The sequence below is a fragment of the Trichechus manatus genome, unplaced genomic scaffold (genome assembly GCF_000243295.1).
Source record: "Trichechus manatus latirostris isolate Lorelei unplaced genomic scaffold, TriManLat1.0 scaffold00038, whole genome shotgun sequence".
In the NCBI taxonomy this organism is placed as follows: Eukaryota; Metazoa; Chordata; class Mammalia; order Sirenia; family Trichechidae; genus Trichechus; species Trichechus manatus.
The window spans coordinates 5,789,191-5,806,773 of NW_004443974.1; the positions used below are offsets into that span (position 1 = coordinate 5,789,191).

Genomic DNA, 17,583 nt, shown 5'->3' on the forward strand with positions numbered 1-17,583 from the left:
TCTGTAATCTGGAGTAGAAAGTTTAACTCTCAGAGTTGGTGTGAAATGTGTAAAATGCTTATAGAGGACTTTGGTTTCAGCTCTGACATGTAAAGATCTTGAAGTCATCATGCCCATCCTCACAAGAAAAAAGCTGAACAAAATGGAAATTAATGATTTTTCTTAGATCCATCAGAGAATTGAGTTCACAGGGTACACCATCACTTTTGTCTCCCAAAAGTAGGAGAGACAGGCAAATACAGAGATTCACAGACAGATCAGCTTAACTGGTAGGAACACTTAATCAGTAACTGATCAATTGCTGGGCGCTGAGGGCACACTAGCTTGAGAGTTAAAAAAATTCCTAGGGGCTCAGTCTTGGGGAGCACCCACACTTTTGTGGTAGTACCAGTATTACCAGCAGATTCTCCTAGAGAAGATTAGAGAAAAATTCTGAAGCACAGGGGAAGGGAAAAGCAACCATTTTGAAATATGTCCTGAGTATTCTCCTCAGAAAAGGCCTCCCCTCAAAGGAAACTACTTTACCAGAGCCTTAACTGACCTGAGGGAAGGGAAATTAGACAACACTAGCCTGTCGAGTCTGTCAGTTTGTCATATTGTGGGGGCTTGTGTGTTGCTGTGATGCTGGAAGCTACACCACCGGTATTCAAATATCAGCAGTGTTACCCATGGGGCACAGGTGTCAGAATTAGCCAGTGGAAACCTTATGAAGAGCAGAGGAACATTATCTGATATAGTGCCAGAAGATGGGCCCTTCAGGTTGGAAGGCACTCAAAATACAACTGGGGAAGAGCTGCCTCCTCAAAGTAGAGTCGACCTTAATGACGTGGATGGAGTCAAGCTTCCGGGACCTTCATTTGCTGATGTGGCAAGACTCAAAATGAGAAGAAACAGCTACAAACATCCATTAATAATTGGAACATGGAATGTACCAAGTATGAATCTAGGAAAGTTGGATATTGTCAAAAATGAAATGGAATGCATGAAGATCCATATCCTAGGCATTAGGGAGCTGAAATGGGCTGGCACTGGTCATTTTAAATCAGACAGTCATATGGCCTACTATGCCTGGAACAACAACTTGAAGAGGAATGGCGTTGCATTCATCGTCAAAAGAACATTTCAAGATCTATCCTTAAGTATAATGCCGTCGGTGATAGGACAATATCCATACGCCCACAAGGAAGACCGGTTAATACTATTATTCAAATTTCCGCACCAACCACCAAGGCCAAAGATGAAGAAATTGAAGATTTTTACCAACTTCTGCAGTCTGAAATTGATCAAACTTGCTATCAGGATGCACTTATAATTACTGGTGATTGGAATGCAAAAGTTGGAAACCAAGAAGAAAGATCAGTAGTTGGAAAATATGGCCTTGGTGATAGAAACGATGTCAGAGATTGCATGATTGAATTTTGCAAGACCAATGACTTCTTCACTGCAAATACCTTTTTTCACCAACATAAATGGTGACTATACACATGGACCTCACTGGATGGAATACACAGGAATCAAATCGACTACACCTGTGAAAAGAGATGATGGAAAAGCTCAATATCATCAGTCAGAATAAGGCCAAGGGCCCACTGTGGATCAGACCATCAATTACTCATATGCAAGTTCAAGTTGAAGTTGAAGAAAGTTAGAACGAGTCCATGAGAACCAAAGTACAACTTTGAGTATATCCCACCTGAATTCAGAGACCATCTCAAGAATACATTTGATGAGTTGAATGCTAATGACCGAAGACCAGACGAGTTGTGGAATGACATCAAGGACATCATACATGAAGAAAGCAAGTGGTCATTAAAAAGACAGAAGAGAAAGAAAAGACCTAAGTGGATGTCAGAAGAGACTCTGAAAGTTACTCTTTAACGTTGAGTTGCTAAAGCAAAAGGAAAAACTGATGAAGTAAACGAGCTGAACAGAAAATTTCAAAGGGCCACTCAAGAAGACAAAGTAAAGTATTATGATGACATGTGCAAAGACCTGGAGATAGAAAACCAAAAGGGAAGAACACGCTCAGTATTTCTCAAGTTGAAAGAACTGAAGAAAAAATTCAAGCCTCGAGTTGCAATATTGAAGGATTCTATGGGGAAAATATTAAACGACGCAGGAAGCGTCAAAAGAAGATGGAAGGAATACTCAGAGTCACTACACCAAAAAGAACTGGTTGACTTTCAACCATTTCTGGAGGCAGCATTTGATCAAGAACTGATGGTACTGAAGGAAGAAGTCCATGCTGCACTGAAGGCATTGGCGAAAAACAAGCCTCTGGGAATTGACGAAATATCAATTAACATCTTTCAACAAACGGATGCAGCGCTGGAAGTGCTCATTCATCTATGCCAAGAAATTTGGAAGACAGCTACCTGGCCAACTGACTGGAAGAGATCCATATTTATGCCTATTCCCAAGAAAGGTGATCCAACTGAATGCGGAAATTATGGAACAATACTATTAATATCACATGCAAGCAAAATTTTGCTGAAGATCATTCAAAAGCTACTGCAGCAGTATGTCGACAGGGAACTGCTAGAAATTCAAACCGGATTTAGAAGAGGACGTGGAACCAGGGATATCATTCCTGGTGTCAGATGGATCCTGGCTGAAAGCAGGGAATACCAGAAAGATGTTTACCTGTGTTTCATTGACTATGCTAAGGCATTTGACTGTGTGGATCATAGCAAATTATGGATAACTTTGTGGAGAATGGGAATTCTGGAACACTTAATTGTGCTCATGAGAAGCTGGACTATATGAAGAACGAGGCATCAGGATTGGAGGAAGACTCATTAATAACCTGCGTTATGCAGATGACACAACCTTGCTTGCTGACAGTGAAGAGGACTTGAAGCACTTACTGATGAAGATCAAAGACCATAGCCTTCAGTATGGATTACACCTCAACATAAAGAAAACAAAAATCCTCACAACTGGACCAATAAGCAACATCATGATAAATGGAGAAAAGATTGAGGTTGTCAAGGATTTCATTTTACTTGGATCCATAATCAACACCCATAGAAGCAGCAGTTAAGAAATCAAAGGACGCACTGCATTGGGCAAATCTGCTGCAAAAGACCTCTCTAAAGTGTTGAAAAGCAAAGATGTCACCTTGAGGACTAAGGTGTGCCTGACCCAAGCCATGGTGTTTTCAATCACCTCATATGCATACAAAAGCTGGACAATGAATAAGGAAGACCGAAGAAGAATTGACACCTTTGTATTGTGGTGTTGGTGAAGAATATTGAATACACCATGGACTGCCAAAAGAACGAGCAAATCTGTCTTGGAAGAAGTACAACCAGAATGCTCCTTAGAAGCAAGGATGGCGAGAGTACTTCTCACACATACTTTGGACATGTTAGCAGGACGGACCACTCCCTGGAGAAGGACATCATGCTTGGTAAAGTAGAGGGTCAGCAAAAAAAAAAGGAAGACCCTCAGTGAGATGGACTGACACAGTGGCTGCAACAATGGGCTCAAGCACAGCAACAATTGTGAGGATGGCACAGGACTGGGCAGTGTTTCATTCTATGAGTCGTTCTATGAGTCGGAACCAACTCGACAGCACCTAACAACAACAACTGCCTTTTTAGCCTTCTTGACTCCTGTAAGGGGTTTAAAAAAAAAAAAAAAAAAAGGCTACGAAATGCTTCTGAAAGTCACAGTCCAGGGACTCAGGACCATTAAAAAACTGAGATTTAATCATAAGTTTATAGAATACTTCTCCTTTCCAATACCTACAGGCCTCCAGTATAGTAACAGTGGATTACTAAGAGACATTGCAAGACAGACTCTATTCAAGAAGGAGTTCTGAGGGAAACCCAAAGACAACTGTGGAGGGAAACAACAACAACAAGGAAACCAGAGGAAACAAAGCCTCCAGCATCTACAGCTATAGCAAGCATTAAGGACAGTCCAGCTCCTAGTCAAATTAACACAGAGCTTTATGCTAAAATTTGATTACCTCAGTTCCTATTACCAGATACGTCTTGTCTGGCTTTCAACAACAACAAAAATGAAAAGGCATGCTAATAGGCAGGGAAACAAAACAAAACAACAGAGCCTGAAGAGACAAAGCAAGCATTAGAACTGACTCATACGACACAAATTTTGAAATCATCAGATAAGTTAAAATAATGATGGTTAATATGTTACGGGCTCTAATGGGAAAAGTAGACAACATTCAAGAACAGATAGGTAACATAAGCAGAGACATGGAAACTCTAAGAAAGAATCAAAAGGAAATGCTAGAAACCAAAAACACTGTCACAGAAATGAAGACCGTCTTTGATGGGCCCATCAGGAGACTGGACACAGCCGAGGAAAGAATCAGTGAACTGGAAGAGGCAGTACTGGACTCAGATTTGGGACTCGATTCCTGCTCTGCCGCTGACTACTTGTGTGAGCTGTCCCTACTCTCTGAGCCTTAGTTTCCTCCTCTGTAAATGAGGTTGTGGTAAAAAGACCAAGCTCACTGGGAGTGTGAGCATTTGTGAACAACTGGATTTGAAACTGCCTTGTAATCTATAAAGCATATACAAATGTAAGGAACTATGATGGTGGTGAACAAAAGAGCTACTGTTTGAGCCAGGCACATAGCTCACTACTACTAAATCCAAACTTCACATACCAAATCCTTACAACAACCCAAGGTGGGTGTTGAAGGCTCCCCGCGGTGAAGTGCCTCACATAAGGGCTCCCAGACAGCAGGTGGCAGGGTATTGAAACCCAGGCTGTCTGACTCCACCACGCAAGCTTTTTCCACAATGCAGAATCCTGTGGCTCCTATTCTGAAAAGATCTGAAGATGGTAAGTAACAAGTACAAGAAAAGGGGAAGCCAAAATAAAAAATAATTCAGCTTTTTTCCTTTTGTCTCTTTTTGCGGGTGGGGGTGGAGCAAGACAATGGGCGGAAAGTCTGTTGTCTTCACCCTGGAGGTGACTGGGAGAATAAGGAAGAACAGGCACTCCTCTGACAAAGGGGCTGTAGGTGTAAATGCACATCTCCTGACAAAGGAGAAAAGTCATTACATAAAACGCAGCCTGCACTTCATTGGCCCAAAGATAAGCGTCTGTACAAGGGAGAGGGCGAGCTAGCATTTCTGTTGGTGCACTTGCTTTTATTAAAAAGAATTCTGACACCGACTATTTAGTAAGCGTGTAAGGCACATATCCAGAGAGGCCCATCTGACTTCGAGATAATTTCAAGGCTGAAGAACATCGTTTGTGCCAGACATATTGCCTGAGGCACTGCATGAAACCTGCCTAGTTATACACGGCCTCCTGTATTACAGAGGAGAGGGTGCAATCCATGTATATGTATAAGTGAGGCTTCGCTGAACATTCCAAGTAAAAATACTTTAAATATTTCAATACGTCGTTAACCAAATACATTTCAATTGGGCTGATTCCAGCTGACGAAACTATAGGAAAGTCAGACGATTTGCATAAGTCAACTGAGGAAATTTGGTGAGCGACTTGAGAACAAGATTCAGACACCCACAGGATCAGCTGATTGCCAGGGTCTCAGAAACCCTGGTGGCGCACTGGTTAAGAGCTACGGCTGCTAACCAAAAGGTCGGCAGTTTGAATCCACCAGGCACTCCTTGAAAACTCTATGGGGCAGTTCCACTCTGTCCTATAGGGTCGCTATGAGTTGGAATCGACTCGACAACGGGTTTGGTTTGGTTTGGAGTTCACCTGGGTATTATTCTTTCATCCACTTGATGTATGTTTATGGAGCACCTACAGTGTGTCAGGCACAGTGTTAGGCACTGGATGCAGAGGTCACCGAGGCTGAAGCAGCTCCGCCTTCATGGAGGTTAATCTAGTTTAAAGGGCAGATGTTACACACTAATTCCAAAGTATTTAATTAGCGTGTCATCAGCGTTATCAAGGAGCAGTGCTGGATGCTGTTGGAACACGTGAGAAGGGGGACCTGGCTCAGCCTGAGGGCAGAGGAAGGATCCTGGAAGAGAGGGTCTGGGTAGTGGTGTAGGAGGGAAGGGGTGTCTGGCGGAAGCAAACACCTTGAGGTGAAGGAACTCTAAAGGTGGCTGACCACTCTGACTGCAGTGAGTAGTGTGGGACCAGTACTGGGAATGGCAGCTGCAGATGAGGAAAGGGGTCCAGTCTGTGAGGCCCTCAATCACTCAGATGCTCTTGCCCTAGAGTTGGAGTCATGGGATCAGCAACTGCAGGCAGTTGATTGTTGGCTCTGAGTTAGTTGAAAGGTCATACAGAGGGAGAGATGGAGTCTGCCACAGCCAGGCCAAGGCAGTCAGCACCACCAAAGTGAGGGCAGACAGCATGATGGTATGGAGACTCTGGCAGATGCAGAAAGATACTAATTCCAGAGGCCTGTGGGCCTGAGAGTCAGGGAGCATGCCTGTGGCTCCCCATGAGTGATGCATTTCCTGCTGCAAAGTCCCGAGGGTGCCTTCTCCAGGCTCACCCCCCCCCCTTTCCTTGAGGTAGATGTGTGAGTTTCTTTTCCCGACTGTACTAGGGTGAATTGTGTCCCCGCAAAAGGCATGTTCTTATTATAACCCCCAGTACTTGTGAATGTGACCTTACTGGAAATGGAGTCTTTGTAGATATAATCAAGTTAACATGAGGTCATATTGTATTATAAGAGGAGGGAAATTTGGACACACTCATAGGGGAGAAGGCCCCGAGAAGATGAAGGCAGAGATTGCAGTGACGTGTTTACAAGTCAAGGAACTCCAGGGATGGCTGACAAGCACCAGAAGCTGGAAGAAGTGAGGAAGGATCCTCCCCTAGAGCTTTTGGAGGGAGCACGGCCCTACCAACACCTTGATTTTGGATTTCTAGCCTCCAGACTGTGAGAGAACAGATTTCTGTTGTTTTAAGTCACCCAGTTTGTGGTAATTTGTTATGACAGCCTTAGGAAACTGATATATCAAACAAATAATCCAACAGTGTGGTGACTGATGGGAGAGTGGAATGAAGGTGGGGCAGCCAGGCAGGAGACTGTTTACAGTAACAGTAACCCCAAAGGCAGGGGAGGTGATCTTGGGGGGGAAAGGAGAAGATAACCTGTCCCTTTGTCAGAAGGGAACAGAGTACTTGTCAGTTGAGACCACATCCCATCCCTCTCTCTAGCCTGTGACCACTCCCCCAACCCTCCCTTGAGGCAGGCACATCTTCTGTCTGTTTCTAGCACCTGCATAGGACCTGGAGTGAGCAGGTGCTGAGGACACATTTGCTTAGCTCAGAAATGGGTGCTGTGAGAGCAATGTGGTAATAACCATATCAGCTCCCATTCACTGCACGTTTCCTTCAAGGCAGACCTTCCCTGAGGCTTTCCAGGCACTGCTTCATTTCATCTTATGAAAGGTGAGCACTATTATTAACTCCACTTTACAGATGATGACCTTGAGGCTCAGAGGAAGTTGTGTAACGTGTCAAAGTTCACATAGCTAGAGAGTTATCCAGTCCAGATTCGAATCCCGGTTGGTCTGATGCCAGAGCCCATGCTCTTTGTTGTTAGTGGTCTAATCAGCTCTGACTCATGGCAGCCTTATGTGTATTAGAAGGAAATGTTGCCCAGTCCTGCACCATCTTCATGATCTTTGGTATGTTTGAGTGCATTGTTGCGGCTGTTGTCATTCCATTGAGGGGTTCCCTTGTTTACCAAACATTAGCCACTAGGTTAGACTGCCAGTCAAACCAAGGCAGCCCCAGGAAGGGTGACACATAACTCAGAAGTTCAGTAAGCAGTGGAAGGGACACTTCTTATTTTGTTCAAAGGGTAGGCAGCATATCTCAAACATGAAACTATGCCCTTAGATTTCCCTCTGCAAACAAAGGTGTGTGTGTGTGTGTGTGTGTGTGTGTGTGTGTGTGTGTGTGCACGCATATGCATATGAAGAAAGAGTGGGGAAGGAGGTTGGGGAAGACTACTCAATCCATTCTCTTCTTGCTTTGTTTCCACTGGTTACAGGAGAGGCCTTTAAGTTACATGTTAAAACAGTAAAACACCTGGCTGCAAAGTGAATGAAGCAGTCAAGTTTCAGAAGCCCCCAGATGTCGGTCTTGGGTTGAATGGACAAGGTGCCCAGGTGTTGGGCTAAAATATTCCCTTTGCAAGTGAAATGTTTTTCTCTCATAGCTGACACCAGTGATTATAACCTTTTATTGCCTAATCTTGATGCTGTCCTCATCTCTAACCACAGAGAACTGAAATTCCACCCTGGAAAGAGTCAAGAGCAAAGGCTCAGTGATAAGAAGGAGCTCATGAGTGCAGTTTGCATGAAATAACAACATCTTCTCTGACCATTCGTTTCTTCATTTCATTCCAGGCAACGAGAGGGCTACTTCACCCCAGTTTTGCTGATAACACTGTCATTTAGATTTCTATGTTCTGCTGGAAATTCTACAGTTGGAAATTAAAACTCATCACTTAAATTTTTTTTAAATGAAAAGTGACAATTACATTGGCATGCTGGAGAGCATTAGACTGTGTATTACTAAATTCCATCAAGCTCCTAAATAGTTATTGGCATTCTAACAGAGATGAGAACAAGCCTATTTAGGAAGCCATGAACACTGGATGCAAGATGAGGGTTCCCTAGTTGGAGAGAGGTGGAGGATGGGCTGGTATTGGGGGAGAACCACGTGTTAGATGTAAGTTATTGTCAAGGTCCTAGCTTTTGATATGGGTGGTGAGTTTGTGGATGTTTAGTCCATTATTAAAAGTAACTAATTCAAAACTAACTAAATAAAAGCAGGCTATGCATGGACCAATGATGAAAGTGTCTCATGAACCAAGAATTATGATTAATCCAATTCTATGCACCTGAGGGCCAATCAAAAACAAAACAATCAAAAACAAAAAAGTCTGTTTAAAAGGATGGTGTGAGATTTAGATTTCACAACGTGCATGCTTTTTTTTCTCACAGGTTTTGGGTGTTCTCCTTGCTAATCTTTTTAAGGAGCCCTGGTGGCGCAGTGGTTAAGAGCTTGACTGCTAACCAAAAGGTTGGCAGTTTGAATCCACCAGCCACTCCCTGGAAACCCTATGGGGCAGTTCTGCTCTGTCCTATAGGGTCATATGTTTCTTCTCCATTTCAATAGCTGGGTTTCCTCATGCAGGTTATCTTTGCTTGTAAAGCTCTCAAATATCATGGATCTGACTAACCCCTCTGGTAGGTACTAAGGTCTCATTAGGGCAGAAGGACCATCTGGGCAGGCTTCAGGAAAAGGGTCAGTACTTTAGCACTTTGAATCTGCTGGGGCTAGGTACAGGGTGATGATTTTATCCAGATGAGCTACTATTTTATGCTGGGCATTAAGTAGAGGAAAGGGAGATCCTGTCAATGAGACAGTCTCTACTGTAAGCCATGGTTCTAACACCCAGAACTCTCTGTGTGATGGTTAATGTTATGTGTCAGCTTGGCTAGGCTATGATTCTCGGTGGTTTGGCAGACGCTATGTAAAGTGCTTTGTATGTGTTCCCCTTCTTAACCCTCATGACAACCCTCCTTTGTTGCTGCCCCAGTTCCCTGGGCTTTCCCCATCATAGCCGGCTATACCCTGCTGCAGTTATCAACTGTGCACCATGTTCATTGCCATGACTGAGAGACACTGGGTATAACAGAAAGGGCGTGGGCTCTAAAGTCAGACTGATTTCGGGTCAAGTCCCAGGGCCCCACTGTAATACTTATCACCTCTTTAAACCTCAGGTGTCTCATTTATCAAATGGGAATAACAAACCTCATTTCATAGGGTTATGTGAGAATTAAATAATTCACAATGAGCATTTTTTATTTCTGTCACATAGTAAATGTTCAGTAAATTGTCTCTTCTTTTTTATTAAGAGGGTAGGATCTGTAATAATTTGCATTTATATTCCTGTAGGGCCCAACATCCAGTAAATTGTATATTACCTGATTGTTGAATGAATGAATGAATGAGCGCATGTTCTTTGAGAATGAAAACCCACTTTCGATAGCTCTTCAAAGACTTCTTTCTTGTCAGTCCCATAAACTTATTGCCCCCTGACATGGCACCCACACCTCTGGCCAGGACTTACCTGTAACTGGGGGGGGTCCTGAGAATCCCTTGGCTCTGCACCATGAAGGAAAGGAAAGTTCCAACTCTCTGGTTTTTCTGCTGACACTTGCCAAAATGAAGGACCACCACCCAACAACAGATTTCTTCTTTTGCCATCCAATAGCTTCCTGAATGGTCCTAAGATTGTGGCTGGCTTCAGATGCTCCCTCTCCCTAAGGCTCAGTGGTCTCTGACCATCCTCCTCAGGAGGTATGAACTGGGCCCTGGCTTGGCACTCAGTTGCGAGACAGCAGTGGTCCTTGAGACCTTGGCCACAAGTTGGCTTCCCCTTCCTGGCTTAAATGCCTAACCCCCACTTCCTAAACACCCCAGGCCCTGTTACTTCCTTTCAGGAGAGATAGAAACAGGAGTGTAAGATCCAAGGATGAAGAAAAGACAGACAGGCACTTGGACAAGGCACTACCTTCCAGTCCAGCTCTGTCCTCCCAACAGGCCTGGGTTGAGCTTTCATCTCCCAGCCTTTCCCTCTGACTCCAGCTTCATGAGCCCCGAGCCCTCCCCATTATTAAGATGAACAAGCACTGCTTGGTGTAGCCCTGGATGGGGAACAAAGCTCTGGGACAGGAGGCAGGGGCCTTGAGTTCAAACTTGACCTTAGCTACTCACTAGCTGTGGGATTTTAGACAAGTCACTTTTGCTGTGGGAACCTCAGTGTGCTCATCATCTGTAAAATGGTACACTATTACCCCTCTCAGAAGCCTGATGTGAGAATCAGCAGTGGTATATGCACATATGAGGTAATCTCAAAGTTGCAGTTTTTACTAATTTCATACATTTGGGGGCTGAGGTGTGGTGAAGAGCCAGCCAGGATTCGCTTGTCAGTATGAGTTAAAAATAAGGATTTTTCTCCTCTCCTTAGCTTGGTCAGCAGAATGGAGCGATGCTGGCAGACCCCACAAAACCTCACCCGAACCTGTATTGTGGACAGCCCCTGTGGATTCCACTTACAGGGAGCAATTTAAGAGGCAAACAAAACATGAAAAGCTACTTAGAATTAACAATGGGCCAGATGGTAATGCTAGTTTGAAGCAATAAAACATGATAAATAGCTTCCTGCTGCGACTCCTGATCAATTTCAATATTTAATAATTCCACTGCCACCCCCACCCACTCATCTGGCCCCCTCTACCGGATCCTGCGGTGACTCCCTGCATTCAACTCACAAAGCAAACACTTCTTCACTTTCTGAAGGCGTCAGCAAAAGGTGCTGAAGCTCAACTGTCACATGAGCACTCTCAGTCCTGGAAATGTTAATTAATCTGCCTACTTCTCCTGAAGAAGCCCCATCTCAAGCCTCTCCTGGTTGCCAGGGAAGGCTGTAACAGAGCTGCCTGCTGACTGCAGAGATGCCATAGAAGCAATCACCTTGTTGATTCAGTGAGTGTTGGTATTCTCTGAGTTTTCCTTTTGAATTAAAGAAAGGGGAGTGGTAGGGGCTGGGTGGTCATTTTACTCCATAGCAATTAGTAGGATAAAGCAACCCACAAATGATAAGTGGCAGCGCCATGTTAGAGCCTTACCTACTAGCCCTGCCTCTTGCCTCAGTTTCCTCCTCTATTCAGTGGAGATAATCATATCTACCTTGCAGGTAAATTCTAGTAAGGACTGCACATGTAAAGTACCCAGCAGAGTGCTTGGCACATACGAAATGCCCAGCCACTGTCAGCCAGTAGCATCATTACCAAACATGAAGCCAGTCCCCAAAAATGCCTGAGCACCTGTGCCTACAGGGAGAGCCTGCTGTGGCCCTGTGGTCAGGAAGCTTTAGCCCAGGCAGACCAGGGGTGGGGGACTCGATCAGGCAAGGGAGCACCCTGCTGTCAGGTACACCCTCCCATGGGACATCCTCAGTCACCAGGAGGGCAGGATCTGGCCGGGAAGCACCCTGCTGTCAGATAGACCTGCCCCTAGGATTCTCCCCAAATGGTGCCCAGTGGTGAGATTAATGCAAGCACTGTCCACTGACACATGAAACCTCACTGCAACCCTGGAGAGCAAGTATTGTTAATACCATTTTACAGATGAGAAAATGGAGATTAGGAGGTGAAAGCACTTCAAGTTCATACCGGTAGGAAATAGCATGGTCAATTCAGCTCTGGATTGCCAACCTCTGATTTCATGTCCTATCCCCCAAAGGCAGTCCAGTGGAGAGGGTACGGGTGTCAGGGTGCTGGCTCATCCCTCATTTCCTGTGCGATCTCGATCACCTGAGCTGCAGTTTACTCATCCATGAAATAAGAATCATAATACCTATGGCACTGGCTCCCGGGACACTTAATGAGGGAACATACATGAAAGGACCTGGTAATTTTGTGATGAGATGTACAAGTGTCAGTTATGGTTACTTGTACTTTTTAGAAAAACACCCTTTCTGAGGAAGAAGGTCAGAAACACATCCATCCAGAGGTGGATTCTTTGATCAGAGCCCTTCACTGGTCCCTTATGACCTAGAGAATCAAAACCAAATTCTTTTGGGTGGCACTCAAGGCCTTGACAGCTTCTGCAACCTCATCATCCCTGCCCCTTCTGCCTTCTCTTTTTGCTCCAGCCAATCTGAACTTGGGGGGCCCAAGCCCAGCAGGCTTTCACAGGTGTTCATCCCTAGGCCGGGCAACACCTCCTGCTAGAGGTGTCCTTCCCAGAAGTGTCTGGCCCAACCCTGCTCATCTGCTTATTCCATTCACCCTTCAAATGCCAGCACAGCCAGCCCTTCTCAAAGAAGCCTTCCTCAACCCGCTCCCCCCTTGATTAGCAGTGCCTCTTTTTCGCTTGCCCTATAGCCTTTATGTGCATCCCTCCATCCTGGCATGCATCACACTATGCTGCCTCTCAAGTCTACACTGAACTCCTGCAGGGCGAGAACCAAATGCTGTTCACTCCAGTCTACCCAGTGCCTGGCACAGAGCATATGCTTAATAAATGTTTGCTGAGGGACTGAATGAAAAGAATAAACAAATACCTGAGTATTCCCAGGATAAATGGAGTCAACACCTTAAGCAAAGACAAGGAATTCTCATGGTGGAATTAGCATTTGGGCAGGCACAGCGTTGGTGGGAGAGAGTGCCCCAGAATTCAAGTTCAGATCAATTCCTAGAGAGATGTCTAGAGCTGATAAGATAATCTTCCTCCTCCCTACATCATGATCTTTAATAAGAAAGAACAGCCCTGTCTGGGCTCCCACAAGGACGTGGCAGAGGTTAGTCGCCAGGTACCTGAATCCCGTTGGTCCAGAGTCATGGAGTTCCATCTCCTTGTGATGTCAATGTAGAGAATATCCACTGCAGCCATGGACAGGCTGCTGCTGCTGAGCTTGCAGTTCCTGCCAAAGATGGGAGGGGAGACATGTTACTGCTGGACTGGAGCCCATCCTGTTCAGGCCTTCCTCCATCTCTACTTTTTAGAAAAACACCCTTTGTGAGGAAAAAGGTCAGAAACATATCCACCCAGAGGTGGGTTCTTCGAACAGAGCCCTTCACTGGCCCCTTATGACCTAGCAAATCAAAACCATTTGCTTGGACTGTGTTCTCTGCCTGGAATGCCCTTCCTTCCCACAGTTGGAACTAGGGAATGGTAGGAGTGAAGGCTGAAAATTTAAGGTGAGGGTAGATCACGTGGGTTCCGGTACATTTAGTCATTTAGCTAATAAGGGGTCTAATAGACTGGAAAGAGCAAGGACTTTAGGACAGCAAGTTGAGTTAAATCCTGACTTTGCCACTTTGAAGCTGTGTGGCCCTTGTTAAGCTATTTCAGCTTCCCAAGCCTCAGTTTCCTCACTTACAAACCAGATAGTCTTTATTACAGTCGCCATGTGTCAGCCTCTCCTTACACATCTCAGTTTAGGTCCTTGCCTGCTCTGACATAGAAACGAGAACTCCACATTTAAAAAATACACGCTATGCATATGTATTCATCTCCATATTGATGTCTAAGGGAGAAGGAGGAAAAGCTGGGCTGCAGCACCCCGTTCTCCTGCTAGCATCCAGGTGGTTGACGGTCTCTCTCAGATGATACCACCAGGACAGGCTGAAGGCATTATTCTGTCCAGGGCAGAGTATCCACTGGAAATGCTCACCAGATGAGTCCCTGGGGCCAAATCTACAGCCAGGGGGCTCAAGGCCTTTGCATTTTGCCCATCTTTCAATCTGTCATAGGCCCCAAATCAGCCCCTTAAGCCCAAGATTTACAGAGCAAAACAGCACAGCCTGGGCCCCCTAGTGTGGGCTGCAGCTGCATGGCTGGAGAGGCCTCGGTGTTCATTCCTGACCTTAGGAGCATCCCTGGGAGATGACATGAGGAGGGCGGGGGTGGGCCTCTGACTTCAGGTAGTCCACTTGCTTAGGTGCAGGAGGCAAAAGTCATCAGATTTTCCGTCCAGTGTCAGTGGTGGTGCTCTCTGGCCAAGCCACAGAGGCATGTTTAGAATCATCTTTCTTCCCCTTTTCGCTTTTGGTCTAGAAATGTAGGGAGGCAGTCTGGTATACCGAAAACAGCATGAATTTGGACACAGAAAGACCGGGATTTAAATACTGGCTCTGCTCCTTTCTAGATGTGTGACTGTGGACAATTTACTTAAACCTGTGCCTGTTTATCCTGGTCTCTAAAATGAAGATACTAATACCTGCCCACACGGTGGTTGTAAACATTAGATGAAGTAGTGCATGCCAAGAACACAGCATGGTGTCTGGCACACAGTAGGCGCATGATGATTGTTAGTCCTCTTTCCTTTTTCCAGAGATGGAACCATGCAGCCCTCAGAGGCTGCCTGAGGCCGACATTTCAGTGAGTGACCCTGTTCATTCTGAGGAAAGAAGGTTACCAGTCAGAGCGCCTGGGTACAAGGGCTCGGGCTCTCTGTTAGCCGGGAGGCAGCTCGTGGTTTCTCCAGTGTCCAGGGGCACCACACTCTTGAACAGGATCATGCTAAGAGGTGAGTCCCAAGGCGGCTGGATTTGTCCTGGAATCCTGAAAGCTAGACCTCTGGGCCAGCTATCGGTTTGGCTGAACTACATTCAATGCTACTTTCAACTCTTTCAATGTGTCTACCTCTGTTGTCCCAGTTAATGATAAAGTGGTACTTTGATTTTCCATTTGTCATCAACCCTTGTGTGAATAGCTCCCTTAGGAACCTCACAGGCAAGGAGTTGATTGGCCAGCAGGATTTGGGCATTCCAGAGGCCCCTCCCCAAACCCATACACACCCCTAACACTGGGGGTGAGGCACGTGCCTCACCTGGGGCCAGGATGAGGCTGGGGCTCCTCGTATGCTAGTGCCCTGGCTCACTCTCTCACTCCCTACTCCCTTCCTTTCTTCCCTCGGACATTTCCTAGGCCATCAGTTCACATCCTGTTTCCTCCTGGGCTCCTTCTCCGTATTTCAATCACAAGTCACCGTGGCAGACTTCAAAGCACATCAGCACACAGTTATTGAGCCCTAGTAACAACATGTCAGCAGACGCAGAGCTTTTCACGTCACCTGTCACCAAGATGGCTACCTCTATTGGGTTCCGCTGGGAATGACTTGCCAGTCTCTCCCAAGGTATTCTGACAACCTGCACTGCTAATTTTCAAAGCTTCATTAGGAATGGCTACAGTTTTCTCTAATTATCATATCAGTGTCCTCTGTGCTGCCTGCTCCTCCACTGTACAGGGCTCTGCCTGGCTTGCTCTGGGGGTTAATGAAGTATAAAAAGGGAAACCTAACTGACCACTGGTAGATAGTCTTTTTTTTTTTCCTTCCTGACAGGTAGAAAATAGAAGTGTCAAATCTTTAGCAGGAGCCGTAATTTACCAAAAAGAATTCTCCGTTTATCCTTTTTACAAGATAACCCATCCTCTCTAGTGATGCCTGCAAATACAGTTGATTGCAACATCTGCTACCGGGGCAGGGGAAGGAAGCATCCATGCTGACTGCAGTAGACAGGAAATGCTTCAAAAGAATTTCAATTCTGTAAGCATTTCTTGGGCACCATCTGTATACCAGGCCCTTTCCTGCCCATTAGTTCTTTGAATCTTTATAACTACTCTACCAGGGAGGTATTCTTAGCCCCATTCCAATGAAGGGTAAACTGAGGCTCAAGAGAAGGGACATGACTTGTCCAAGACCACACACCTGGGATTTCCATCCAGTCCTCCCCTGGAGGATAGAATAGTGGGTTTAGGAGCTTTGGGGAGAAGTGGGAAGCAGCCCAGCCTAGGGCTGCAGGAAGAACCCAAGATTCAAGACACAAAGGCTCAGGCCAGGGACCAGTAAGGCTGGAACTCCTAGAGCACCTGCTGGGAAGCTTTGAATATAAGGCTGGGGATGGGATATGTGACCAGGGTTGCACGGAGACAGGTTCTCCCAGGTTTATCCCTGTGGTCACCATACATTTTCAGTTGACTCAAACAAAGAGTGATGAATTTTTCATCCATCCATTCATCCACTCATTATAGAATTTATTTTGTGCCCACCATGTGTAGACAGTATTCTGGGCCCAGAGAGGGATGCTAAGTTGAATTGGTCTTGGGTACCACTCTCAACAGGTGTAAGTGGTCACAGAGTCTAGGGTAAAAATGGAAATCCTTGTAGCTGTTAAACATTGACAGGAGTTTCCCCTTATACTCTGGGATGCAGTTCTTCAAATGACTAATGAATGCAAGGACAAATTCTTCACTGAATCAAAAGTCCAAGAAATATGGTTACATGAGAAGCCAGGAATGTTCCTAGGAATCAATAGGCTAGAAATGTACACGGAAAAAAAAAGTTTTGGAGTCAAATGTACATGAGAATTAATCTTGACTTTGCTTTGTGACCTTGGGCAAGCCACTGCACCTCTCTGCATCTAAATTTCCTTATTTGTATAGTGAGGATAAGGTTACTTACCATACAAGGCTATTTAAGGACTAGCTCAGTGCCTGGCACATAGGGAGAAGTGGCAAACGATAGCTCCCACCCTTCCTCCATGTTGTAGAATCAGCTAGAAGAAATGCTCTCCAAAGGAATATGGGCACATGACAGGAGAGAATCACAAACCACTCAAGTTCATTAGGAGCCCAAGTGTAGAAAGATTTAAAATTATCACCCCCATTTCCTCTTAAGAACCACTGATGTCTCATGGGAAATTTAGAAAGCAACTTATCCCACTCCATAAAATCCTATTTATAGAATTTCTTTTGTGTTCATTCCTCTCCACGGAGAAAAGAAGCTAATTTTTTTTCTGGAGAGGTTTCTATAAGTTGAAAGCTAACAAATGATCAATATTTGTTAAAAGAAACAAAAAACCACTATGTAAACATCTAGGGGGGAGAAAGACAACTCCTGTTTAAAAGTATATGTTTTTAAATGTCATTGATATCTCAAGAATAGCATGTCACAATATTGCTGGAAAGAGATCCATCACAGAAAGGGGAGGTGTTTTGTTTGTTTGTTTTTTGTGCATTAGGTGAAAGTTCACAGAGCAAATTAGTTTCCCATTCAATAGTTTATACATAAAG

At 45.1% G+C, this 17,583-nt stretch overlaps 1 protein-coding gene across 1 annotated transcript in view; it reads right to left on the minus strand.

Moving 5' to 3' along the window:
• TTLL11 (tubulin tyrosine ligase like 11) overlaps positions 1 to 17,583 on the minus strand; it is a 293,256-nt gene that overhangs the window by 24,672 nt on the left and 251,001 nt on the right. Inside the window, 1 exon segment of the mRNA XM_023730680.1 lies at positions 13,323 to 13,429. Coding sequence (XP_023586448.1) covers positions 13,323 to 13,429 — 107 coding nt within the window.